Raw genomic sequence first — 26,262 nt, 5'->3', positions numbered from 1 at the left:
AATGTACACAGAAACATGCAGACTAAAAGGAATTCAATAAACATTTTCAGGCATCACACATTTTTTCTACTAATAAAGATTGTTTGCTTTTACTTCCCAAAAACTTCAAGGGCAACTTTTGAATAAGATCTTCCCCTTTTGTACATAGAAGCATTCTGTGGTTGTAAAAACCAAATGAAAGATGTTCAGTAATTGATGAAAGTGACCACATCCCAATGTGTACGTACTTTTGGCAGTGGTTACTACTCACAACATATAAACTAAGAGGATCTCTGGGTATTATGCAAATATATTGAATCTTGTATCCTAAGTAGCTCCTTCAACTGCTGGACAACATCTGCAAGTGCAACAGATAGTGCTGTCAAACCTATCGTTGGATAAAAACAAAACTCACCTTGCTAGTAAAGAACACTCGGTTACCTTGAACAAAGTATGGACTTGTCTTGAATTCATGCCAGAAATTTGGATGGAATGTGATGTCATAGTGGAGGAACCTTGCAGCAAGGAATGCAGCCCCAGCGGCAATATGATGGGGTTTGAACTGAAGCCAAAGTGAACTTTGTAGCCTGCATTAATGAAATAGCTAAGAACACTAGATGGATTATACCTAAATAAATAAACACTCAAACTAGAGCAGGATAAAACATCAATTAGAGGACCGTTCACATGAAAAGTGAAGTCATTTGTTTTGTGCGACATGACAAGCATGTCAGCAAGAGATGTTAAGGCCTTAAGGGTCAAGGATCCAACAAATATTAACAATTTACAAAAAGGATAAAATAAACAATATCCAATTCCCCTTACCACTAAAAGATGCCAGGTATCACATTATTGAAGAACCTTCTGCAGAAATTGCCTTATTGCTAAAATCTAGCAATTAGGCATGCACCTTGCCACACATAAATCATCAATTCTTTGACCATATAACAACTCCAGCGGCATATGCCGCTCCTGGAATTGCAAAAGTCATTTGAAAATGACAGTTTTATTTGCATGGCACAAAAGAAACAACAAAGCCAACTCTGGCATATTTTGTTTTCAAACAGGAGAGAGTTGCATGTCATTTTATTAAGATAGAGAAAAGAGTACAATGGGCCGAACTAGAGAAGCCCAACCCGACACCCACTCACCCCCTGGAAGGCTAAAGGAAACTTGGCCAAAAGACCACCAGAGCCTAAGCTGTGTTTTTGTTTGCTAATTGGTTCCAGAGTTGGTATTGTCTATAATCAAGTAGGATATGATCATCTTTACAAAAGATTATCCTTGTTAAGCACCCATGAGCACATCATATCAAAATGTCATTAATCAAGTAGGATATGATCATCTTTACAAAAGATTATCCTTGTTAAGCACCCATGAGCACATCATATCAAAATGTCATTAATCAAGTAGGATATGATCATCTTTACAAAAGATTATCCTTGTTAAGCACCCATGAGCACATCATATCAAAATGTCATTGCCATTTCAAGAAGGTAGTCTTTGGTACATGGAAAAATGTGGCCCATTTATGATGGAACCACTACATGCAAATTTTATGGCCTCACAAAGAATACACAAAATCACAGGGACATCTGCATGAAACAGAAAATGTATTCAATGCAAAGGATATAATAAAGAGGAGCTGATCAATTGTAAATGTGAAAAATTCTTTATAAATATGCAAGCTGAGATTTAAAAATCTCAAATAGTTCTGTTACATGAACTGTAGACAAGAAATTACTAACCCATGAGGGCCAACACTATTTGTACTAACAACAACAACAACAACAAAGCCTTTAGTCCCAAACAAGTTGGGGTAGGCTAGAGTTGAGATCCAGCAGAAGCAATCAAGGTTTAGGCATGTGAATAGCTGTTTTCCAAGCACTCCTATCTAAGGCTAAGTCTTTGGGTATATTTCATTCTTTCAAGTCTCATTTTATTGCCTCTACCCAAGTCAATTTTGGTCTTCCTCTGTCTCTCTTCACATTACTATCCTGGCTTAGGATTCCACTACGCACCGGTGCCTCTGGAGGTCTCCGTTGGACATGTCCAAACCATCTTAACCGGTGTTGGACAAGCTTTTTTTCAATTGGTGCTACCACTAATCTATCACGTATATCATCGTTCCGAACTCCATCCCTCGTTGTATGACCGCAAATCCAACGCAACATACGCATTTTCGCGACACTTATCTGTTGAACATATCGTCTTTTCGTAGGCCAACATTCTGCACCATAAACATAGTAGGTCTAATCGCCATCCTATAAAACTTGCCTTTTAACTTTTGTGGTACCCTTTTGTCACATAGGACACCAGATGCTTGGCGTCACTTCATCCACCCTGCTTTGATTCTATGGCTAACATCTTCATCAATATCCCCGTCTCTCTGTAGCATGATCCTAAATATCGAAAGGTATCCCTCCTAGGCACTATTTGACCTTCCAAACTAATATCTTTCTCCTCCCGAGTAGTAGTGCCGAAGTCACATCTCATATACTCAGTTTTAGTTCTACTGAGTCTAAAACCTTTGGACTCCAAAATCTCCCGCCATAACTCCATTTTCTGATTCACTCCTGTCCGGCTTTCATCAACTAGCACTTCATCAACTAACACTACCTGTACTAACTCATAACAAAAGCAGTAGAGAGTCAGGCCTATGCTCTCTCACTGCAAGTTGGCTTGCACAGTGGTGAAGTTTCAGACTGATACACTACACCAGCATTGTAGCCTCACCTGTGGGCCATATGTAATATCTCTGTTTAAAAAGGTGGCAATAGGCGCTAGGTGTTGCTAGCACCTAGGCATTTTGTCCTGGCTATTTCCCAGGTAGAGATATTTTGAGCTTGATATGTATGAAAATGGGAGTCAGAGATGGAGAAAGATGAACTACAAACAAATTACTCATGAATGCATGGCAATATCACTTTTTTCAGATTTTCTCAATTTCCTTTATTTTGCATGGCATTACTCTAACCATCCACAAAAAAGTACAAATGTGTAGCAACACCTAGCTGACGCCTACAGACACCTGGAGCAATGCAGAGCCCATCCGCCAGACTAGCCCTTTTCAAAATATTGCGTAAGATAGATGTTCACGTGCATATCATGTGTCTTAACTTTCTTCCTTACAGTTGTTGCAAATTATGGTTACCATATATTGATTCTTGGGTCTAAAGATGTTCTTTCAAGAACACCAAACCAATCCTTTGCTAATATTGTCACAGTTGAGCATGGTATTTTACAAACAAGTGGCATAACACAAGCAATTCACGCCACATCAGAAGGACCTAAATTTCTAGGCAACCTATTAGAACTAAACCTAAGTTGGCCAACATGAATCAAAGAATCAATGGAACTAGAAATTCTGGTGCTAAATGCCCATAAATATATTTAAGTGCTCCAGCCAATGAAATATTCCTGTTAATTATGGGAATCATGCCATCGAATTTCTTGTAATTGATCACTTACTCAGAGACACCATACCATAAAGTAAAATTAGTTTCAGGGTTTGCATCTCAGACACCATGAAAGGAAATGGTTGTGATACAACGAATAAAAAAAAAGGGCGTACCCAGTGCAGAGAGCTCCCGCTCTGTGCGGGGTCTGGGGAAGGATGTCAGTGGCAAACCTTACCCTCGCATGTGCAATGCGAGAAGACCACGACACGAACCCGGGACCTTCCGGTCACAGACGGTAAGACTCTACCACTAGCACCAGGCCAGCGCTTCAATACAACGAATCAAATTAACCAGAAAATTTAAGGACAACAATGTCCACCTAGCCCTAAGAGAATTTCTGCGAAGTGACAAAGCTGTAGATAGAAACACCAAAAAGAATAATAATGTGGTATGCTACAAAAATCCAATAACTAAAATGACAGATACCCAACAACACAATATGTGAATCATGAATATTTTATACCATGTCCGTCCAAAATGGATCTCATAGGGTCTGATTGGTAACTCGCATTAGTATTACATTGCATTAGAGGTTACGCATCATACTCTTAACCTGGACAATGCAATGCAATTTGATGTTGTTTGGTTTGCCGAGATAGGAAGCTGTACAATGCTATGTGTGATTGGTTTCCTGCATAAGTGGCTGGACTGTGTCTTGGGCTGCAGTGCGGGTGCAAGAGGAAGGGTGCATAGCTGGATATGCAGGATTTGGCTGAATAGTGGCATGCGGGTTGACCTTGCTTTGAGGACAGTGCTAGCCTGCATATGGACCTGTGAAGGTATCCAAACAGGGACGAATTGCACTGCGGGGGCCTGGATAATGGGTTATGCAAATATGCAGGCAACCAAATAAACCCAAAATGCATATATAGTCAAACTTTAAAATTCCTACCACTACTTCATTATCATTATACATGAAAGTATTCAAATTTGTCACTTGATATTTGAGAATGGCATTGATAGACTAATTATTATCAAATGTAATTATCTATTATTTGTTTTATATTGATTTTCATAAATGAAAAATAATGGTCCGCATGCAAACGCTCATTGCCCCAAAATGTAGTAAATTAAATTACAGTGGACATTTAGTAAAGTAGCAGTGAAATACAACGTCAATGGCTGTAGAATATTTAAAAAACACCCTTCTAAAAGTATGGCTCCCGTCGCTTCCCCTCCCGACGTTTCGCCTTCCACCAGCCCCGCACCGGAGATCATCCCGATCCCGGCGGCCACATCCTCCTCCCCCTCAAAGGCGGCGGTTTCCCCCTCCGCCTCCTCCTTGCCTCTTCACGCCGCTCGTGGCCGCTCAAAGCAGGAGCGCTGGAGCGAAAGAAGCTCGCCTTCCTTCCGCGACGTCGTCCTAAGGTCGGATCTCCCGAAGCGTCGGGGGCGGCTGGTTCGGCTTCCTCGGCTGGTTCGGCTACCTCGGCTGCTGGTGCTGTGCCCGCTGAGATGGCTAGGAACACAACGGCGGCGGCGGTGGCCTACAACGTTGCCAAGATCATCCTCCTCCGTCAGGCTCCTGGGTGACGCGGTTCCGGTGGACCGCACGTTGCCTGTCGCACGGATTCGGATGGCTGGCAGAGGTTTGAACGGCGGTGCACCAGGCAACGGCGGCGCAAGGCGGCTAATCCACGACGTCCGGTTCCCGTCGACCTTACTGGCAAATGCTTCAATTGCTTCTCCGCCTCGCACACAGCTGCCCTGTGCCGTCAGAAGACCCGCTGCTTCCTCTGCCACGCTTTAGGCCATCCAACCTACAAGTGCCTGAGCGTGGCTGGTGGTGGTGGCGGGGTTCGCTCGGGGCCTCGTCGTCCTGCTGGCCAGCAACGACCTCCCCCGGCGGGTTTGGCGGGCGGCGATGTGGTGCAGTGCCCTCAGCGTCGTCTATCAGTCTGGAGGCGGAATAGCCCGAGGCCTATGCATCCCGCTGAAGCTACTCCCCTGCGACGGTCTCCTCCGGCGGTTTTGGTGAGCGGTGATGGCGCGGCGCAACGTCCACAGCCACTGCTTCCGGTTTGGCGGCGGCTTACCCCTGCAGAAGCTGCTCCCCCGCAACGGCCTCTTCCGACGGGTGTGGTGAGCGGTGTTCATGAGGGACAGCGTCCTGAATCGACGGAAGTGGTGAGGCGGTGGCAACCAAGGCGGAGGAGGCAATCGCGGTGGTGGTGACCGCGGAGGAGGCAACCGCGTTGGAGGTGATCGAGGTGGACAGCGCGGTGGTGGGCATGGCGGTGCTGCGCACATCGCAGAAGCAGAGGACGATGATGGTGCTATATTCCTCGCCCATGGCTTCCTCGAGCTGGATGAGAAGGCCGAAGCCGTCTGCTCCAAGGCCACGGCTTCCCTCGACATCAACGAGCCGCGCGCGCGTCTTCCTCAACACCAGCGCCAACAAGGAGGCGCTCGACGGCTGGTACCTCGACAGCAGGGCCACGCATCACATGACCGGCCGCCGTGAGCTCTTCGCCGAGCTCGACACCACGGCGCGCAGCACGGTGCGTTTCGGCGACTTGTCTCGAGTGGAGATCAAGGGGACCGGCTCCATCGTCTTCCAGGCCAAGAACGGGGAGCAGCGCGTCCTCCATGGCGTCTTCTACATCCCAGCGCTCCGGAACTCGATTATGAGTTTGGGGCAGCTCGACGAAGGAGGCTCCAGGGTGGAGATTGATCATGGAGTGCTCCGTATCTGGGACCGGCGTGGTCGTCTTATCGCCAACAATTGGCATCAGAGCACGGGGTTGAGAGAGAAAGGGAGAGGCATGGCCACCACCGCAGAACGAGCAGCAGCAGCCGCCGCCGCCGCCGAGCAGCGTGCGCAGCGTCTGGCCGCGGCAGAGGCCGCAGCCACGCAAGTGCAGCAGGCCGCGGAGGCCGCAACAACAGCAGCTCGGAACGCGGCCGCCACGGCCGCGGCTCTGCGTCGAGAGTTGGCGGAGGATCCGCCGCGCGATCGCCGCCCGCGTCCACGGAGGAGCCCGGAGCGCGAGCGCAGGCAGACGCGGTCGCCCAATCGGAATCAGGATTGCCACCGCGGACGGGCCAGGGGCTGCTCGCCGGTGATCCAAACCGTATACAAGGATTCTGGCTCAAGCTCCACCTGGCCGATGCTCACCAAGTCAAACTACCATGAGTGGGCCTCGATCATGAAGCTGAAGCTCCAAGCGCGGCAACTCTGGGACGCGATCGAGTACCAGGACCTGCCGTACCATGAGGACAGGCGCACGGTGGAGGCGATCATCGCCGCCGTGCCACAGGAGATGCAGATGCCGCTGTCCAAGAAGGGATCAGCCAAGGAGGCCTGGGACTCCATCGCCGCCGCACGGATCGACGTCGATCGGGTGCGCCGTGCCACGCTCCAGCGACTCCACAGCGACTGGGAGAAGCTCGCCTTCCGTCCGGGTGAGCAGATCGAGGACTTCACTCTTCGCTTGATGGCCCTGAAGCAGCAGCTTCTTCTCCACGGTGACAACGACATCGATGAAGAGCGCGCGGTGGAGAGGCTCCTGCGCGCCGTGCCGCCGAAGTACGCCCAGCTCCGGATCGCCATCGAGACGCTTCTCAACTTCCAGGACCTCACCATCGAGGTGTCTGGGCGTTTGAAGACGGTGGACGACATGGAGGCGCTGGCCGTGGAACCGGCCGCCATCAGCAGCCTGCTGCTGACAAGGGAGCAGTGGCATGCCAAGGAGAAGGAGGCTGCCGCTTCCGCAGCAGGCAAGGAACCGCGACGTCGTCCACGCGGCGGCAAGAAGCAGCGCGGGAAGGGCAATCGCGGCGGAGGAGACAGAGGCGGTGGCGACGATCGCGGGGCAGACGACGACACCTGCCTCAACTGTGGTGATCGCGGCCACTGGGCGCGCGACTGCCGCCAGCTGCGCCGTGGTGGTGGTGACCGCGGCGGCGACAGTGGCAACCAAGGCGGAGGAGGCAATCGCAGTGGTGGTGACCGCGGAGGAGGCAACCGTGTTGGAGGTGATCGAGGTGGACGGCGCGGTGGTGGGCGTGGCGGTGCTGCGCACGTCGCAGAAGCCGAGGACGATGATGGTGCTCTGTTCCTCGCCCATGGCTTCCTCGAGCTGGATGAGAAGGCCGAAGCCGTCTGCTCCAAGGCCACGACTTCCCTCGACATCAACGAGCCGCGCGCGCGTGTCTTCCTCAACACCAGGGCCAACGAGGAGGCGCTCGACGGCTGGTACCTCGACAGCGGGACCACGCTTCACATGACCGGCCGCCAGGAGCTCTTCGCCGAGCTCGACACCACGGCGCGCGGCACGGTGCGTTTCGGCGACTCGTCTCGAGTGGAGATCAAGGGGACCGGCTCCATCGTCTTCCAGGCCAAGAACGGGGAGCAGCGCGTCCTCCATGGCGTCTTCTACATCCCAGCGCTCCGGAACTCGATTATGAGTTTGGGACAGCTCGACGAAGGAGGCTCCAGGGTGGAGATTGATCATGGAGTGCTCCGTATCTGGGACCGGCGTGGTCGTCTTATCGCCAACACGGTGATCATGATGGGCGGCGTCCTAAATCTAGCCAGGGCATGAGGTGCCAGCGAAGAAAGCCGCGCTGTCATCAACGACCAAATCAGGGCCTTGATGGCTCCCCTCCGGCGGCTGAACGTTCACTGGAGGTTGTCTCTACTACCACTCCAGATGTTGCCCTGGAAGTTGCGAGACCCCTCCCATGCATCATTGATTGGAGTGACTGCATTGCCAAGCCAGAGGAAGACTTGGCTCATGCAGTGATCGTCACAGTGATCGGGTCGATGAAGTGGCAGCTCTGATTGCCTCTCTGGTCCTCCGTCGTGCCTCCTCTTCAAGATACTTGATGGTCTTCCCTAACACTGCCTTGGTTGAGAGTCTACGAGGGCTGCGGCAACCGCTTCGCTCACAGGGGCTCAGTCTACTTTGCCAACGGTGGACACGTCAAGCCGGCGCAGCATGAAGGGTGCTTCCATGTTTGGTCGACCTGGAGCTCTTTGGTATCCCCGCTCATGTCTGGGAAACGTCTACAGTGGAATAGTTCTTGAGCCCTCACGCTTGGATTCAACAAGTTCATCCTGATACTGTGAATTTGGTGGATCTATATCCCTTCCGATGTTCGGCCTGGTGCTTGGATCCCTCTGCAATTAACAGCTAAGGATCTTTGGGCCGCTGAGCCACCCGTCGCCGTCGTGGAAGACCCTCCAGTGACGCGGTTGTTGGCGTACCCGATCAACGTCCGCTCTACGACGATTCTCGGACCCCATGGGACTACTCCTAGGCCTCCTCCTACCCCTCCTCCTGGGGACGGCAGTGATGAGGATGCATCTGCTAGGCGGCGGCACCGGCTTCGCTCTCCCTCGATGCGGCCTAACTCCGGGACGGCGGCCAACAGAGCGGCTGACGGCTCGATGGGTTCGCAGCGCCGGTCGGTTCATGAACGTGTGGGCCCGCCTGCTTCGTGTGCAATACACGTGACGGTATCCTCTACGACGATTACGCTAGAACCGTGCGCCAATGCCCAGGAGGCTGCACGCGCGCCCCCAGACAGCCATCACATTGAACTTGGCCCCCTCAGGTTGATTTCCGAGGAGACACCCGTGCTCGATTCGACAGCGGCTGTTCCTGCTAACGGCTCAATGGATCTTAATGAGGGGAGCCCAGTCATTGCTGCTGCTGTTGTGCCTAACGAGGCTGGCCCTTCGGTTATCTCGCCCACCCTCGTGAGGTTTGAGGTTGACGATGGGTTGGCCTCCCTTGGGCAGATGAAGGATTCCTGGACTGATTTGAAGTCTGATCTTGTCCAGCCCAGCCCAGCCCATCAAATGCTGCTCTTTCTGGGCCGATGGACAGGGATGTTTCTGGACCTGTAGAGACACATGGCCCAATCGCTGACACTTTCGCCGTGGGCCATGGTGAGGCAACGGAGGGGAATCCCCTAGTCTTGTCGGCCTCACCATGCTTGCCGCCGCATCCCACCTCAAGCATGGCCGCTGAGGGAAGCCATGGTGAGGCAACGGAGGGGAATCCCCTAGTCTTGCCGGCCTCACTATGCTCGCTGCCACATCCCACCTCAAGCATAGCCACTGAAGGAAGCCATGGTGAGGCAACGGAGGGGCATCCCCTAGTCTTGACGGCCTCACCATGCTTGCCGCTGCTTCCCACCTCAATTTTGGCCACCGAAGGAAATCCCCCAAGGTCGCCAGGGTTGGGCAAACGCTCTGCGAAGCCGTTACAAGTCTACTCTCGTTGCCGCTCTCGCCGACGCGGGGCTACTCACCCAGAGGCCACCACAACAGTGCTGACAACAGAGCTGGAACCTGAGGCCATCCCCAAATCTCCGTGCGTCCCGGCGGGGGATGTGGCAGCTCCGGCTCCGTCCCCAGCTGTGACGCCTTCGAACCACGACGCCTTCATCAGCAAGCTCTCCCGTCGGACAGCAGGTCTGCTGCCTGTCCCCGCCATCAGCAAACGTCGCAAAAAAACACTGCCACCGGGTGAGACCCCACGGCGCAGTCGACACCTTGCGGGTGCTGTGCCTGAGCTCCAGCCGGCGGACTGGGCACGACGATCGAAGAAGGTCACGCACTCGCTGGAAATCATTATTGAGCAGAATGGTGTCAATCAGCAGGCTGAAGATGAATACAGTAAGCTGTTTAAGAACCCGCTTTCTGATATCTGCTTGGTTTGGCCGCCTTGTTCAATTGGTCCATCCCTGAGTTTTGTGAGGATGTAGTGGTAGCATGAGCTGCTCCAATGGATCCAGCCAAAATTTTAATTTGGAATGTAACAGGCCTCAATTCTACAGCAAGGCAAGATTCTCTTCGTACTCTTGTGGAAGCCTCCCGGTCAGATATTGTGTACATCCAGGAAACGAAAATCTCTACATCCTCCAGGCGAGTGCTCCTATCTGCTCTGGGGACAGATTTCTCAGAGTTTGCTGAGCTCCCTTCTGTAGGTGCTAGTGGTGGAATTCTCGTTGCTTGGTGTCATCATCTTGGTAATGCAGGAGCTTGCCACGTGAATGCCAACAGCATGACCATTCAGTTCTGCCCGACTAATGGAGTTTCCTGGTGGTTAACCTGTGTGTATGGTCCTCAGGGCATGGATGAAAGATTCAGTTTCTTCAGGAGCTAAGAGATATCCGAGGGGGTTGTCCTGGACCATGGGTTCTAGCAGGAGATTTCAACCTGATTTACAAAGAGGAAGACAAAAATAACGATAACTACAATCGGGCAATGATGGGTCGTTTCAGACGTCGTCTAATTAATGACCCTAGCTATCAAGGAAATTCCCCTGCATGGTTGGAAATATACATGGTCAAATCAGCAAACGAATCCTACTTTGGTTAAGTTGGACAGGGTGTTTTGTTCAGTGGACTGGGAGGACCTTTTCCCAAATTGTTTACTGCAAAGCATGGCTTCGGAAGACTCAGACCATTGCCCTCTTTTGCTTGGACTTCAGGATAATAAATTGGGCCGTAGACGCTTCCATTTCGAATCTTTTTGGCCTAAGTTTGAGGGGTATCAGGACACCATAGCAGATGCTTGGGCTTCAGTGCAGGCTGGTCCTTGTCCTTTTCTCACCTTGGACTTCAAGTTCAAAGCTGCTACTAAAGCTTTACAGAGTTGTAGTGATAAAACTGTTGGTCATGTTAACTCTCAGCTACCCCTTGCCCATGAAATCCTCCATCAATTGGTGATCGCACAAGACAGTCACACCCTCTCACCAAGGGAAAACTGGCTGAAAATCAGTCTTAAGAAGCACAGCCTTGCTCTTGCATCCCTCAAGCGGACTATTACTCGTCTTCGCTCAAGAATTGACTGGGTACGTGATGGGGACGCCAAAACAAAACTTTTCCAACTCCATGCCCGTCACCGCAAGAGGAAGAATTTCATTGGCAAGCTTGTTTCAGGAGACCAAATCTACACCAAACATGAAGACAAAGCAAGATTGGTTGATGATTTCTATGAGAATTTACTTGGAACCACCCTGGACAGAGAGCGCACCATCAACCTTGATGAGCTGGGAATCCTCCCCCACGATCTGGCCGCCCTTGAGCTCCCTTTTACAGAGGAAGAGGTGTGGAACACAATCAAGCAGCTGCCTCCAGATAAAGCGCCCGGTCCAGATGGGTTTACTGGTCGGTTTTACAAGGTCTGCTGGCCGATCATAAAGAGTGATATCATGGCTGCAGTTTCTGCTGTGTGGAGTAGGAGATTTGCAGGTTTTGAAGTGCTTAATGCAGCCTACATCACCCTTCTACCTAAGAAAGAGGAAGCAGAGCAGCCAAGAGATTTTTGGCCTATCAGCCTGGTTCATAGTTTTGCTAAGTTGAACACTAAATTGTTGGCGAATCGACTTGCATGCCGGCTGCAGCAGATGGTGTCTCCTAATCAAAGTGCATTTATAAAGGGATGCTTCATTCAGGACAACTTCATGCTAGTTCAGCAAACAGCAAGATTTCTCAATCAACAAAAGCAAACCAGAATCCTTTTAAAATTAGATATCTCGAAGGCTTTTGATTCAGTTTCTTGGCCCTTTTTGCTAGAGGTCTTGCAGCACTTAGGCTATGGCCAAATTTGGAGGGACATAATCAGTGGGTTACTCTCCTCCTGTTCTACTCAAGTGCTGTTGAATGGGATACCTGGGGAGCGTATTACTCACCGGCGAGGATTAAGACAAGGTGACCCGTTATCGCCCATGCTTTTTATTCTAGTTATGGATGTGTTGGGGCATATGGTAGCCAAGGCAGCCGCTGATGGTATGTTGCAGCCACTTTCATCTCGAGCTCTCCAACATCGCATTTCCCTCTATGCGGACGACGTGGTTCTTTTTCTCCGCCTGGAAGCAATGGATATAAATGTCATAATGAGCATCCTCCAACTTTTTGGTGAAGCTTCAGGCCTCAAAACCAATTTGCAGAAAAGCAATGTGTTACCAATCAGGTGTGGGGATACAGAATTGGCATTGGTACAGGAACTTCTCCCTTGTGCTGTCATGAATTTTCCTTGCAAGTATTTGGGGCTGCCTCTCTCCCTCAAGAAGTTAACTAAAGAACAAGTCCAACCTATTATAGATAGAATTGCTGATCAGCTACCAGGATGGAAAGCAAATCTCATGACACGGGCAGGACGAAGAATTCAGGTGCAGTTTGTTCTCACTGCCATGCTTATTTATCTGGCGATGGCGATTGATTTCCCACCATGGGCTATTAAAGCCGTGGACAAGCTTCGGAGAAGTTTTCTTTGGAGGGGCCGCAAAGATGCCCGTGGAGGACATTGTCTTGTGGCTTGGGGAAAGGTCACCCGCCCCCCTCAGCATGGTGGACTTGGAATTTCTGATCTCAAACATCTCGGCTGGGCACTAAGGATGAGGTGGGTTTGGCTGAAAAAAACTGAACCTCACCGCCCTTGGGCAGCCCTTCCTATTCAGATCCCGGACCAAGTTAATGCCTTCTTCTCGGTGGCTGTTGTATCGAAAGTAGGCAATGGGAATCGCACGTTGTTTTGGACTGATCGTTGGATCCATGGACAGTGTATCTGTTATGTGGTTGCTAGGATTGAGAGGAGAGAGTCGAGGGTAGTGACGGCGGCTGCCACGCTACAGTACCGCGGGTACTGTTCATGGCTAGGGCTGCAGGGGTGAGAGAGAGAGCCGGCCGCGGGGCGTTTGCCCACGGCCGGGCAAGAGGGAAGGGTTTTCCTTCTTAATTCTTGCTTGATTAGATTGATACATCTCCTCTCCTTATATAGAGAGGTTTACTTGACTCCCAAGCCAGGCTTACTTGACCCTTAAGTAAAGGGCCCTTATCTCTAATTAACCCTAACACTAATGGGCTATACAGCCATCCCAGGCCCAATAGGCCCCTGACGTACTCCAACACTACACCCCACCTGGACATGCAACTCGTCCTCGAGCTGCAACCTAACGAACTTATAACGCTGACTCGACTCCTAACACCTAAAAAACAAGCCTTTTACATCTTGGCTTATTTTATTATTCTCAACCTAAAATAGACTGGGACTCTTTATTTTTGACTCCTGAACATAAGGTGGACACCATCCACTCGCCAAACCTGCATGTATACATCCTCCTGGATCCCATGGACACCATGTAGACGCAAGGGGTGCATGTGTATGGCCACCTGGAAGTGGTCGCAACAGCGACCAGCGGAGGCGCCCTCACGGCCAGTGGCGCCTTCTCCCCGCCAGACGGCTGCTGGTTTGCACCGCACGGAGAAGAGCGGAGGACTTTCTATGGAGAACGAGGTGGAGGGATGTGCCTCCTCAACCGTATGTGGCGAACTCCAACTTGTAAAACTTGGGCGGCGGGTCCTGTGCAGCGGCCGAGGGCGCCGCGCCCGTGCTGTCCAGCGAGGGCGACGCGGCGGAGAGCGTCGGCATCAGGCTGCCGCCGTGGAACAAGGGGCCGTCCACCCCGCCGTCGAGGACGCCCGGAGCCAGGGCGCCGCGCCATGACAACCCCGGTGGTCGGGAGCGGTGGTAGGTGCGGCTGGGTACTGGCGCCGTGTAGATGGGTTTCGACGAACCAGCGATCCAAAGCCGGAAGCAGTGACGGCGACGACGGGAACCTGATCTGCTGGATGGGGACGCCCTGGGACCGCAGCAAGTGGAGGGGCACCCCCGTCCCGCTGGTCTGGGGCATGCCGTAGGGAAAGATCGCCTGCGGCTGCCACGACTGTGGAGGTGGTGGTGGTGCCGGCTGTTGTGGAGGGAGAGTGTCATGTGCGGTCGCACATACGCCAGGCGCAGGAGAGCTCGCGACGTGCGCCAAGCGGCCGAGCGAGCAGCCAGGGCGCAGGAAGGGCAGGCGAGTGGCTAGGAGGAAAGTTAGCTAGCTGATTAGTTGCTTCCTTGTTGGATTAGTCCTACAATCAAGGAGAGCATTCTCCATCTGTTAGGCCACGGGCCATATATGCATGTACGCTGGGACAATTGAGATCAACGAAGAAGTTATCCCTAATCTCTTTCTCTCTTAAGCCGACGGCCGAGGGGCATAACCTCGCCGGCGTGACGGACGGCGGCTACGAGCTACGTAGCCGAGGTCCGGCCAGTTAGGGGTTTGAGGCCCTTGACAACCTGGTATCACGAGTCCGGCGAACTTCGCCGCCTCGCTCCCGCTCCACCAGCCTATCCACCGCCGCCGCACCACCATCCTCACCACCGCCATCCCCGTCTTCCTCCACCGCATCCACCGCTGCCCAGCCGATCATGGGGGAACAAGCCATCGCCGACCTCACCAAGATGCTCCAGGATCTGTCCGCGGATATGGCGACCATGAAGGCCGACCTGGCATCCCTGAAGGACAAGTCGAGCTCTTCCTCGGCGGGTGCCGGGCCCACCGACGGCATCCATCACAACGACCGGCCACCGCGGTTCCAGAAGATGGACTTCCCGCGCTTCGACGGCAAATCCGATCCGCTGATCTTCATCAACCGATGTGAGTCCTACTTTCACCAACAGAGAACCATGCCGGAAGAGAAGGTATGGATGGCCTCGTTCAATCTCGAAGACGTGGCCCAGCTGTGGTACGTCCAGCTCCAGGAGGATGAAGGCACGCCGCGCTGGGGTCGATTCAAGGAACTCCTCCATTTGCGGTTTGGCCCTCCTCTCCGATCGGCCCCCCTGTTCGAGCTCTCGGAGTGCCGGCGTACCGGGATGGTGGAGGAGTACTCCAATCGGTTCCAAGCACTCCTTCCCCGCGTCGGCCGGCTTGACGAGATCCGACGGGTCCAGCTCTACACCGGCGGCCTCCTTCCGCCTCTGAGTCATGCGGTGCGCATCCACAACCCCGAGACACACGCCAACGCGATGAGTTTGGCGCGCCAGGTGGAGCTCATGGAGATCGACAGGCAGGCCCAGGCCCCGGCTCGGCCCGCCGCGCGTGGTCTGCTGCCGTCGCCGCCGCCTCGCCCGGTTCTTCCTGCGCCGCCCCAGCAGCTGGCGCTGCCCGCGCCACCGGCGGGTGCCGACCAGGGACGCCGCGAGGGCAACCAGCGGCGCCTCTCCACGGCGGAGCAGGCGGAACGTCGTCGCGTTGGCCTATGTTTTAACTGTGATGAAAAGTACTCTCGTGGCCATAACAGGTTTTGCAAGCGGATCTTCTTCGTATACGGTGTGGAGATCGACGACACCGACGACGCCGCTGAAGCGGGGGACAAGGAGGCTCCCTGCTTCTCGCTATAGGCCGTGGCCGGCGTGTCCATGGCGAACACCATGCAGCTCGCGGTGGCGCTGGGGGCTGCCTCGCTCGTCGCCCTCCTCGACTCCGGCAGCACCCACAATTTCATCTCCGAGGAGGCAGCGCGGCGGTCCGGACTGCCTCTCCGTCAGCGGCCCCGCCTCACGGCCATGGTCGCCAATGGCGAGAGGATCACCTGCGCCGGCGTCATCCGCGACGCGCCACTGCTCATCGCCGGTGACCCGTTCCCGGTGGACCTCTTCGTCATGCCCCTGGCTGGGTACGACATCGTCCTCGGCACCAAGTGGCTCGGAGCGCTGGGGCCCATTGTCTGGGACCTGGCCAACCGGCGCATGTCATTCCAACGCGAGGGCCGCACCGTCTCTTGGGCTGGCGTGCCCACCGCGGCGGGCCCCGCCTTGAGTGCCCTGGCAGCTGGCGAGCCCCTTCTGGAGGCCCTCCTAGACGCGTTTGCGGGGGTCTTCGCCACACCGACCGGCCTACCCCCCAAGCGCGCCCACGACCACCGCATCTTGCTGAAGCCCGATGCGCAGCCGGTAGCCGTACGCCCCTACCGGTACCCGGCTGCCCACAAGGACGAATTGGAGTGGCAATGTGCCGCCATGATTGAACATGGGATCGTCCGCCGCAGCGACTCGCCGTTCTCGTCGCCGGTCCTCCTCGTCAAGAAGCCCGACGGTTCATGGCGCTTCTGCGTCGACTACCGGGCCCTGAACGCGATGACGGTCAAGGACGCCTTCCCGATACCGGTGGTGGATGAGTTGCTGGACGAGCTCAATGGCGCCAAATTCTTCTCCAAGCTGGATCTGCAGTCGGGGTACCACCAGGTCCGCATGCGGTCCGAGGACGTCCACAAAACGGCGTTCCGCACGCATGACGGCCTGTACGAGTTCTTGGTCATGGCGTTCGGACTCTGCAACGCGCCGGCCACATTCCAAGCCTTGATGAACGACGTACTCCGGTCGTTCCTCCGCCGCTTCGCCTTGGTATTTTTTGACGATATTTTGATTTACAGCAAGACATGGGCGGATCATCTGCGCCATCTTCGTGCTGTCCTCGACAAGCTCCGCCGCCACCAGCTCTTCGTCAAGCACACCAAATGCTCCTTTGGTGCCCCCGCCGTCGCCTACCTTGGCCACATCATCTCCGCTGCGGGCGTCGCCATGGATCCGGCCAAGGTGCAGGCCATTCGTGACTGGCCGGCTCCTTGCTCCGCCCGTGCTGTTCGTGGCTTCCTCGGGCTCGCGGGGTACTACCGCAAGTTCGTGCATAATTATGGCACGGTGGTTGCGCCCCTGACTGCGCTTCTCAAGAAGGATGGCTTCTCGTGGGACGACGCAGCTGCCGCGGCGTTCTCGGCACTCATGGCGGCGGTCACGTCGGCCCCCGTCCTCGCCATGCCCGACTTCGCCAAGCTGTTCGTCGTGGAGTGCGACGCGTCGACGTTCGGCTTTGGGGCCGTTCTCGTCCAGGAGGGACACCCGGTGGCCTACTTCAGCCGGCCAGTGGCACCACGTCACCGCGTCCTGGCCGCCTACGAGCGCGAGCTCATTGGCCTCGTTCAGGCGGTCCGGCACTGGAGGCCCTACTTGTGGGGGCGCCGCTTTCTCGTCAAGACGGACCACTACAGTCTGAAATACCTCCTCGACCAACGCCTCGCCACGATACCGCAGCACCACTGGGTCGGCAAGCTCCTGGGCTTCGACTTCACGGTGGAGTACCGCTCGGGCGCCACGAACACCGTCGCCGACGCTCTCTCCCGCCGCGACAACGAGGGCGAGCTGCTGGCCATCTCGGCGCCCCGGTTCGACTTCATCGAGCGCCTCCGCCACGCCCAGGCCACTGATCCAGCGCTGGTCGCCATCCACGACGAGCTCCGTGCGGAAACCCGCACCGCACCGTGGACCATCACCGACGGCATGGTCGCCCTGGAGGGCCGCCTCTACATCCCAGCCGCATCGCCACTCCTTCAGGAGATCCTGGCCGCGGTCCACGACGACGGCCATGAAGGCGTCCACCGCACGCTGCACCGTCTACGGCGTGACTTTCATTTCCCCAACATGCGTCGTTTGGTGCAGGAATTTGTGAAGGCGTGCGCCACATGCCAGAAGTACAAGTCAGACCACTTGAGGCCAGCCGGTCTGCTCCAGCCGCTGCCAATCCCTTCCAGCGTTTGGGCCGACATCGGCATCGACTTCATTGAGGCGCTGCCACGGGTGCAGGGCAAGACGGTCATCCTCTCCGTCGTCGACCGCTTCAGCAAGTACTGCCACTTCATCCCGCTGGCGCACCCCTACACTGCCGAGACCGTCGCCCAAGCTTTCTTCGCCGACATCGTCCGCCTTCATGGCGTTCCGCAGTCCATCGTCTCGGACCGCGACCCGGTGTTCACGTCCGCGTTCTGGACCGAACTCATGCGCCTCACCGGCACCAAGCTCTTCATGTCGTCGGCATTTCATCCGCAAACGGATGGCCAGACGAAGGCCGCCAACCGGGTGATCGTCATGTACCTCCGCTGCTTCACCGGCGACCGTCCTCGGCAGTGGCTCCGTTGGCTCCCGTGGGCCGAGTACACCTACAACACCGCCTTCCAATCGTCACTCCGGGAGACACCGTTCCGCGTGGTCTATGGCCGTGACCCGCCGACCATCCGCTCGTATGAGCTCGGCGAGACGCGCGTGGCTGCTGTTGCCCAGGAGATGGAGGACCGCGCAGCCTTCCTCGACGACGTCCGCTATCGCCTCGAACAAGCACAGGCGGTCCAGAAGCGTGTCTACGACCAGCATCATCGCCCGGTGGCGTACCAAGTAGGTGACTGGGTACTCCTTCGTCTCCGGCAGCGCCCAGCGGCATCCCTGCCACGTACCACCGCCGGCAAGCTCAAGCCACGTTTCGTCGGGCCGTACTGCGTCGAGGAGGTCATCAACGACGTGGCTGTCCGGCTGCAGCTTCCCCAGGGGGCCCGCCTCCATGATGTGTTCCACGTTGGGGTGCTCAAGAAGTTTGTCGGCACGCCCCCAGCCACGCCCCCGGCACTGCCACCAACCCACAACGGCGCCGTGGTGCTGGCGCCTGACAAGATCACCGCTGCCCGGCTGGCACGCGGAGTGCGACAGGTGCTGGTCTAGTGGAAAGACGAGCCGGCGGCATCTGCGAGCTGGGAGGACTTCGACGACTTCCGTGCTCGCTTTCCCACTTTTCAGCTCGAGGACGAGCTGGTCTTCGACGGCAGGAGAGATGTCATGTGCGGTCGCACATACGCCAGGCGCAGGAGAGCCCGCGACGTGCGCCGGGCGGCCGAGCGAGCAACGGCCGAGCGAGCAGCCCGGGCACAGGAAGGGCAGGCGAGTGGCTAGGAGGAAAGTTAGCTAGCTGATTAGTTGCTTCCTTGTTGGATTAGTCCTACAATCAAGGAGAGCCTTCTCCATCTGTTAGGCCACGGGCCATATATGCATGTACGCTGGGACAATTGAGATCAACAAAGAAGTTATCCCTAATCTCTCTTTCTCTCTTAAGCCGACGGCCGAGGGGCATAACCTCGCCGGCGTGACGGACGGCGGCTACGAGCTACGCAGCCAAGGTCTGGCCAGTCAGGGGTTTGAGGCCCTTGACAGAGAGGTGGTGGGATGAGGGCGGCCAGGGTCGCCTGCATGGCCGCCATGCCGCGGGCAATCGCAGCCACGTCGGCGGCCAAAGATTCCAACATCAAGGGCGCTCCCGAGGATGCGGACGACAACCCCGACGCGGCCGACGGCGCTGGCATTGATGGCAGGGGGTGGACATGATCGAACCACATGATCGAACCAGAGATCTCTGATACCAGATGTTATGTGGTTGCTAGGATTGAGTGAAGAGAGTCGAGGGTAGCGACAGCGGCTGCAGCGCTACAGTGCCGCGAGTACTGTTCATGGCTAGGGCTGCGGGGGTGAGAGAGAGAGCCGGCCGCGGGGCGTTTGCCCACGGCCGGGCAAGAGGGAAGGGTTTTCCTTCTTAATTCTTGCTTAATTAGATTGATACATCTCCTCTCCTTATATAGAGAGGTTTACTTGACTCCCAAGCCAGGCTTACTTGACCCTTAAGTAAACGACCCTTATCTCTAATTAACCCTAACACTAATGGGCTATATAGCCAACCCAGGCCCAATAGGCCCCTGACGTACTCCAACAGTATCGCTGATCTTGCACCTCGACTACTAGAAGCCATCCCAAAGAGAAGGCTGAAACGCGTACTGTCCAGGAAGCCCTTACTGATCACAGCTGGGTTTTGGATATCAAGGGAGCCCTCACGGTTGGTGTTATTGTGGACTTCATCTCTGGGAAATGTTGTACAACTTTGAACTAGAGCCTGATGTCGAAGATGTCCACATTTGGCGGCTATCAAATAGTGGGCAATACTCAGCCAAGTCTGCTTATGAGAGTTTCTTCATGGGATCTACTCAGTTTGGACTGTATGAGAGGATTTGGAGAACCTGGCCACCGCTCAAATGCCGCTTTTTCCTTTGGTTGGTGGCCCACAATCGGAGCTGGACGGCGGATCGCCTCGCGCGACGTGGGCGCCTCATCCTGAACAGTGCCCTCTCTATGACCAGGAAGATGAGACTATCAACCACCTTCTAGTCTCCTGTGTCTTTGCTAGGCAATTCTGGTATTACTTTTTAAGGCGGGTTGGTCTCCATTCCTTGTCACCACAACCTTCAGACACTTCTTTTGACAGCTGGTGGGAACAAGTTATTGGAGCAACGAGCGGATTGATGCAAAAAGGTCTCAACTCTCTCATTGTGCTCGGGGCATGGACTCTTTGGAACCATCAGAACCATTGCGTTTTTTATGGTATTGTCCCCAGCCTTGGTGGTGCACTTACCCTTGCTGGAGAAGAGCGCCGGCTGTGGAGTCTAGCAGGAGCTAAGGGTCTGTCCTCTTTGACAGCACCTCTCGGTGGTTAGCTTAGTGCTAGTCTTTTTGGTCGCTTCCATTTCTATTTTCGGGCGCGAATGTAATCTCTAAATTGTGTGGGGTTGTGTGTGGCGTGTGTTGTAGGGCTCTAGCCCCTTTCTTTCTTCTTAATATAATCAAGCGCAGCTCTCCTGCGTTTTCGAGAAAAAAAAACTTGAAGCTGACACATGAAAAGCCCAGCAGTGTTTTTCTAATATCTAGCAGTGCATCTGTCAATTGACATTATTTAAAAATCTTATTACTATCAAAAGAGTACAGCCCCATCAATATTTTGCCATGTTCGCAAACTTTGTAATCACGTCAAAAAATGCAATTACATATCAGATGAAGAAGTTAGTTACCCCTGAAGATGAATGTTGCACAAAATTAGAAGTGCATATGACATGCAAGCTTAGCAAATTTGCATCCAAATACATTGTCACTTCTCCCAAATGTATACCTTTCTAGCTTTTTCAGTTTGCTCCTGAACACCTTCTATGATTTGATATGAATTCCAGCAATTTCTTAATATGCATCTCCCCTAATAATAATCAATTTTATTTGCAACTTCATTTACTACAATACCCGCACCATCAAAAGAGCAACATCCCCATGAAAGATTTCAATGAGAAGCAGTGTTGTCTTTTGTAGGTGAATTCGTTGTTCTGTAAAGTTTGAGATTCACATCACAATGGAACATACTCCCTCCATCCCTAAATAACTGTCGTTTTCGCTTACCGAGAAACAACTTTGACTAAAAATATATAAAAAATATTAATATTTACACTACAAAATTAATATTAGATAGATCGTTGAATCTATTTTAATAATAAATTTATTTGGAGATACAAATGTTGCACGCATTTTCCTAAACTTACAGCATGGAAACAAAAAACAACAGTTATTTAGGGACGGAGGGAGTAGAGCATAGTAAGAAAGAGAACTCAGGAATTAATAATTTAATATTCTCACTGCAGTTGGATAAATCTTCATACAGTGGAAAACATACTTTTTATTAATCATGAAAGGTACAGGTACATCAGGATAGACAAAACTATTGTATGAATTAAAAAGTGTAGATGAAGAATACACAAAGACCAAATCCGGAAAACCTGTTACAAAACTTCAGTGAGTTTTGCAAGAAGTTCCATACATATTTTCGTACACGCCAACACCAACAAGAAAACACTGCAAGCTGGCACCGACAGCAATTGAGCAAACCACAAGTAACTAGTTACTCTGTGTTGGTTGACAGAGTTGAAGATATTCATAGGCACTTATTCTGTGACAAGTGGAGTGAACAACGCGGATATTATATTCTTGAAAATAATTTGATCTCACATTATAGTCAAACCACCCTTAAAATCTATAAGCATTTACTTCATCCAATGTCACCCAGCATTGCACGGGCCACAATCTAGTCTGGAAGTGCAGAGTGCAGAAAGAACAACCAATATGCAGTCCTTCAGATGTGGTTAGTGGGTAAAATGTGATACTATGAACCATGTATTATAACTTCTTTCCAGTCCAACTAACTACAGGTCCACAAATTTTTTGTCTGAACGTTCCTTTCTTTTGTCTTTGTGCCAGACTGGAACAGCATTGATGGCCACAAAACACTAAGAACCACATATGGTGCAGTGCCATCTAAAAATTTGAAAGATTGTTATATAAAGACCCAAGTATAGTGCCCAGGTACAGTATTTAGAGAAGCTATCCAAACAGCGGAGATTGCAATATGACAAAGCTCATGTGTATCAAAATTCTCATGGTGTCAACTAGAGTGAAAGTTTTACAAGATAACTTGGCTGTTTTCTATAATAACTATATGAAAAGGAAATACGTTAGTAAGTAATGATCAACCAATGCATTATTAAGAAATAGAAATACTTACCCTTCATTGATCAGATTCCAAGCCACATTAAATAGAACAGTATGGGAGAGTCCCAGTTTGCCCAAAGCAGAGGATAGGGCAGCATATGGGTGGGCTACTTCAAGTTCAAAATCAAGTGTTGTAAGTATCATTTGCTCTGTCTGTATTACACTCTCTCTGTACTGTTCAAACCAGTCCTGCTGAAGAAAGAGAAAGATGCAAACTATTAGCAAATGGCAGTTCCTTATATAGCTCATGACTGTATAGTTTAGAACAAAAGAACACACTAAACACAACACTGAAGTACATCAATAAAGTATACTTACACCACGTAGTATGTAAGGAAGCAGATTAAATTCTTGATTTTGAGAAATCTCACATGAAGCCCTAAGAACAGTATTCAAAAGGCATGCTGTTTCTTCTGACTTTGCTGCCAGGAACAAGGCTGCGGTCGCAACCAACTGCGAAGTTTAAAGAAACTTTGGTCATCATGAAAACAACAAAATCAGACTCAACATATTACGCAGATAAGCGTATAACAGCAGAAATCAACATTGCAAAGATACTTTATATTATGGTTATAATGAAGAGCAAGTCAAATCAAATCAAATGCTCATTCGACAACAGTATCTTTAAGAGAACAGTAAATAATTTATGGGACATTAGCCAGAAAGGCATACACTACAAAAGCCTTCATGTGCCAAGTTACAAGATCCACATGAACATGAAACAGTGCTGGGTTAGCACCATGACCAAGAAAATATATCCATCAAGGCTATATGAAGTTGAGTATACTCAGATTATGTCATCATGTGGTGGGGTGTGCTAGACATTTCAGAATAAACAGTGTTGCAGCTTGTATATATATTAAAAAGAACAAATTTTGGGGTCTTCCAATCTACACCTTCAAGCCACTAAGTTGCAAATTTAAATAAATGAATGAATGTGCTTTTGATGGTATCTAGATACAGTTTCAACTTATTCATCTGAGTTGAAATAAATTGATCTGATGGCCACCTAACAGAATTATTAAGTTGCACAGCTAGCAAATTCTTGTAGAAGACTAGACAACTAACAAATCTATCATGGTAGGCGTGAGATCTGTGGAAGAAGAACCGATGGCAGAACACCACAGCCGTCGCAATTGTTGTCTGCGGCCTGCACCAAACATAAGCAACAAGATTGGCAAGAAAACAGTTCAATAAACAAATCACCAAAACCGATTAAACGGTACAGAGAACTTACAGCCCGAAAATCACCAAAACCAATTAAAAGATAGAGAGAACTTACAGCCCGAGCCGGATGCCGAGGCAGCGCAGGTATGCGCAGTAGGACGCACGCAGCCTGGCCTCAAGCGCGGAATCGATCCCGTCCCTCCTTGATGGAGACCGCCTCTCGATCTCGTCCCGCGAAAGCAACGCCCCGGCGGAAGCTCCTACATCCCGAGGCCTCTCTGGCGCCACCGGGACAAGTGCCGGCTGCAGCGTTGGCGGCGGCGGATCCCACCGAGTATCTGGCGCCCGGCGGGCCCGCTTCGTCGGTGGTGGACCCGCGGCCGGGTGAGGTTGAGGGAGAGGCGGAAAGAGGCACTCTTGGAGGTGTGAGAGCACGAGTGGATTCCGGGGGACATGGCAGGGAACGGTGCCGGTGACGACGGCGGTGGCTCCGTAGGAGTGCGCGTGGGGCAGAGGCAGATAGGGTTCATAGGGGTCGTCATCGTCGCGGCGGCGACGGCGGGAACTGGAGTGGAGAGGAGGGTCATGCTGAAAGGTGTACGGGTAGTAATTGGGGCGGGGATGATGGATCGCCGGACCTCCTCCAGAAGACTGGGAAGACATGGCGGCGGCGTCGCCGGGAGACTACGGTGGAGGATCCGAGGAGAAGAGGGCGTGTGGAGAACCAGGCGTGAAGGTCACGTTTTTTTTTTCCAAGGTATCTAGTAGGCGTGTCCGGAGATTATTGCATAAAGTGTTCGGATATTAATAAAAAAATAAATTATATAATCCGTTGTATTTTATGAGATGAATTTTTTAAGCTTAATTAATCTGTCATCAGCACATGTTTACTGTAGCAAAATATTGTCAAATCATGAACTAATTAGGCTTAAAAGATTCATCTCGTAAATTAGTCGCAAACTATGTAATTAGTTTCGTAATTAGTCTATATTTAATACTCCATGCATATGTCCAAATATTCGATAGGACAGCGACTAAAATTTAGAAGGGGCAACCAAACACCTTTACTTGGGTGTTCGGCTATCACATCAGATGTTTTAGACTAATTTACAGTATTAAATATAGACTAATTATAAAATTAATTGTACAGTTTAAAACTAATTTATGAGACAAATCTATTAAGTTTAATTAGTCCATAACTTGATAATGTCGTGCTACAATAAGCATATGCTAATGATAGATTAATTAGTCTTAATAGATTCGTCTCATGAATTAGTAACAGCTTCTGTAATTAGTTTAATGATTAGTATCAAACACCCGATATGACACCAATGTGACACTTTCTAAGCTTTAGTCTCTGGATCAAACACCATGTTCAGATCCGCACACTGTAGTCGCTGGCAAAGAAGTTTTTCCACGTGTCCATTACAAAAGTTTGTAATCTACCGTTACCCTGGTTTATATACAACATTTTTTGTTCCCACGTTGCACCACGGCACCTTCTTTTTCTCGCCTTGCGCTTTTGCATCGACGGCCACCAGATGACCATAGCCACGAAGCTTCTAGGACATCCTCGTCCCACCAACCCCCAGGCAGCTACGGAGAGGCCCAAAGAAAACCCGCTCCCGTCGCACGCCCGCCACGACACCGCCCTACGCTGTTGCCTCCGCCGCTGCAGCCCCCGCGAGCCCCGGCCAACTCCGCTTCTCCATACCTTTCTCTGTCGCGCCTCCCTCCCTCCGCGTCTCCCTGTCCTCTCTATTGCTATGAGTTTAAGTTAAATAAGGTTCGATTTTCATTTTATGTCAATCTAGTTTGGTGACAAATATGCTGAGAACCCTAATGGTTCAGTTTGGTCTGTAACGACCCAAAAGTCGTTATAATTTTTTGCAAGCACCTTGAGAATAAAATGCATCTAAAATTTTCAATAATCAAAAAATCTTGCATGTTACTTCTAAACTTGTGCTTAGGCTAACCAAAATCGAGCACCGCCTATTTTGGCGGATCATCCATCATTACCACTGGACCATCTGTCAAGACATCTCACAGACTTAGAATAATTTTTACCAACTCGTGCATTAGCGGAGTGTCCGCTAGAGAACAGCGGAGCGTCCGTTAGAAACCTTGCACAGTCAGTCAGTCTGTCAAGCACGGTCGAGCATTAGCAGACTGTCCACCACTTCTGACGGACTGTCTCTCAAAACATGTCGACAGCTATAACATGCAGATGATGTGCTATCTCTCCCTCATCCACTCTGAGCCCACATATCATACTCACTCATACACATATATACATCCTCTCCAGTAGCTACCTCACCTCTCTCCCTCGCTTATTCTCACACACTCAAGTTCAGCATACAGAGCAGGAGAAGAAGAGAAAGGGAGGAGAATAAAGGAGAGAAAGAAGAGAAGGAGAGGAGGAAGAGGAACAGGAAGAGAAAGAAGAGGAGGCTGCTGACACGCTACGGCACCTCCCCCACGCCCCCATCCTCGCTGGAATAGAACAAGACGGCTTCCCCAAGGTTATCTTCAACCTCAAGCCATAGAGGTGCCCGAAGCTCAATCTTCTTCCCCGGGTCGTTCCAAGGTGAGCTGCTGCACATGGAGCGTCCCCAAGGCATGGCATGGTGAGAC

At 51.9% G+C, this 26,262-nt stretch overlaps 1 protein-coding gene across 5 annotated transcripts; it reads right to left on the bottom strand.

Annotated features, from left to right (window-relative positions):
* Positions 1–79: 79 nt before the first annotated feature.
* LOC136449991 (cyclin-T1-3-like) lies at positions 80–24,387 on the bottom strand. 5 transcript variants are annotated; one of them, XM_066450236.1, is made up of 6 exons: positions 23,744–24,387; positions 23,530–23,611; positions 22,780–22,914; positions 22,475–22,653; positions 421–566; positions 80–337 (listed from the first exon to the last, which is right to left on the bottom strand). In XM_066450236.1, the coding sequence occupies exons 1-6, from the start codon at positions 24,289–24,291 to the stop codon at positions 261–263; spliced, it is 1,167 nt and encodes a 388-aa protein (XP_066306333.1). In that variant the 5' UTR covers positions 24,292–24,387; the 3' UTR covers positions 80–260. The 5 variants fall into 5 exon arrangements, 4 of the variants coding, with proteins under 4 accessions (XP_066306333.1, XP_066306334.1, XP_066306335.1 ...); XM_066450237.1 differs by having other exon boundaries at positions 22,475–22,650; XR_010758232.1 differs by lacking the exon at positions 80–337 and adding an exon at positions 805–951 and having other exon boundaries at positions 430–566.
* Positions 24,388–26,262: the final 1,875 nt, after the last annotated feature.

Source organism: Miscanthus floridulus, chromosome 5, assembly GCF_019320115.1.
Source record: "Miscanthus floridulus cultivar M001 chromosome 5, ASM1932011v1, whole genome shotgun sequence".
In the NCBI taxonomy this organism is placed as follows: domain Eukaryota; kingdom Viridiplantae; phylum Streptophyta; class Magnoliopsida; order Poales; family Poaceae; genus Miscanthus; species Miscanthus floridulus.
This window is presented reverse-complemented; position numbering and strand designations above follow the sequence as displayed.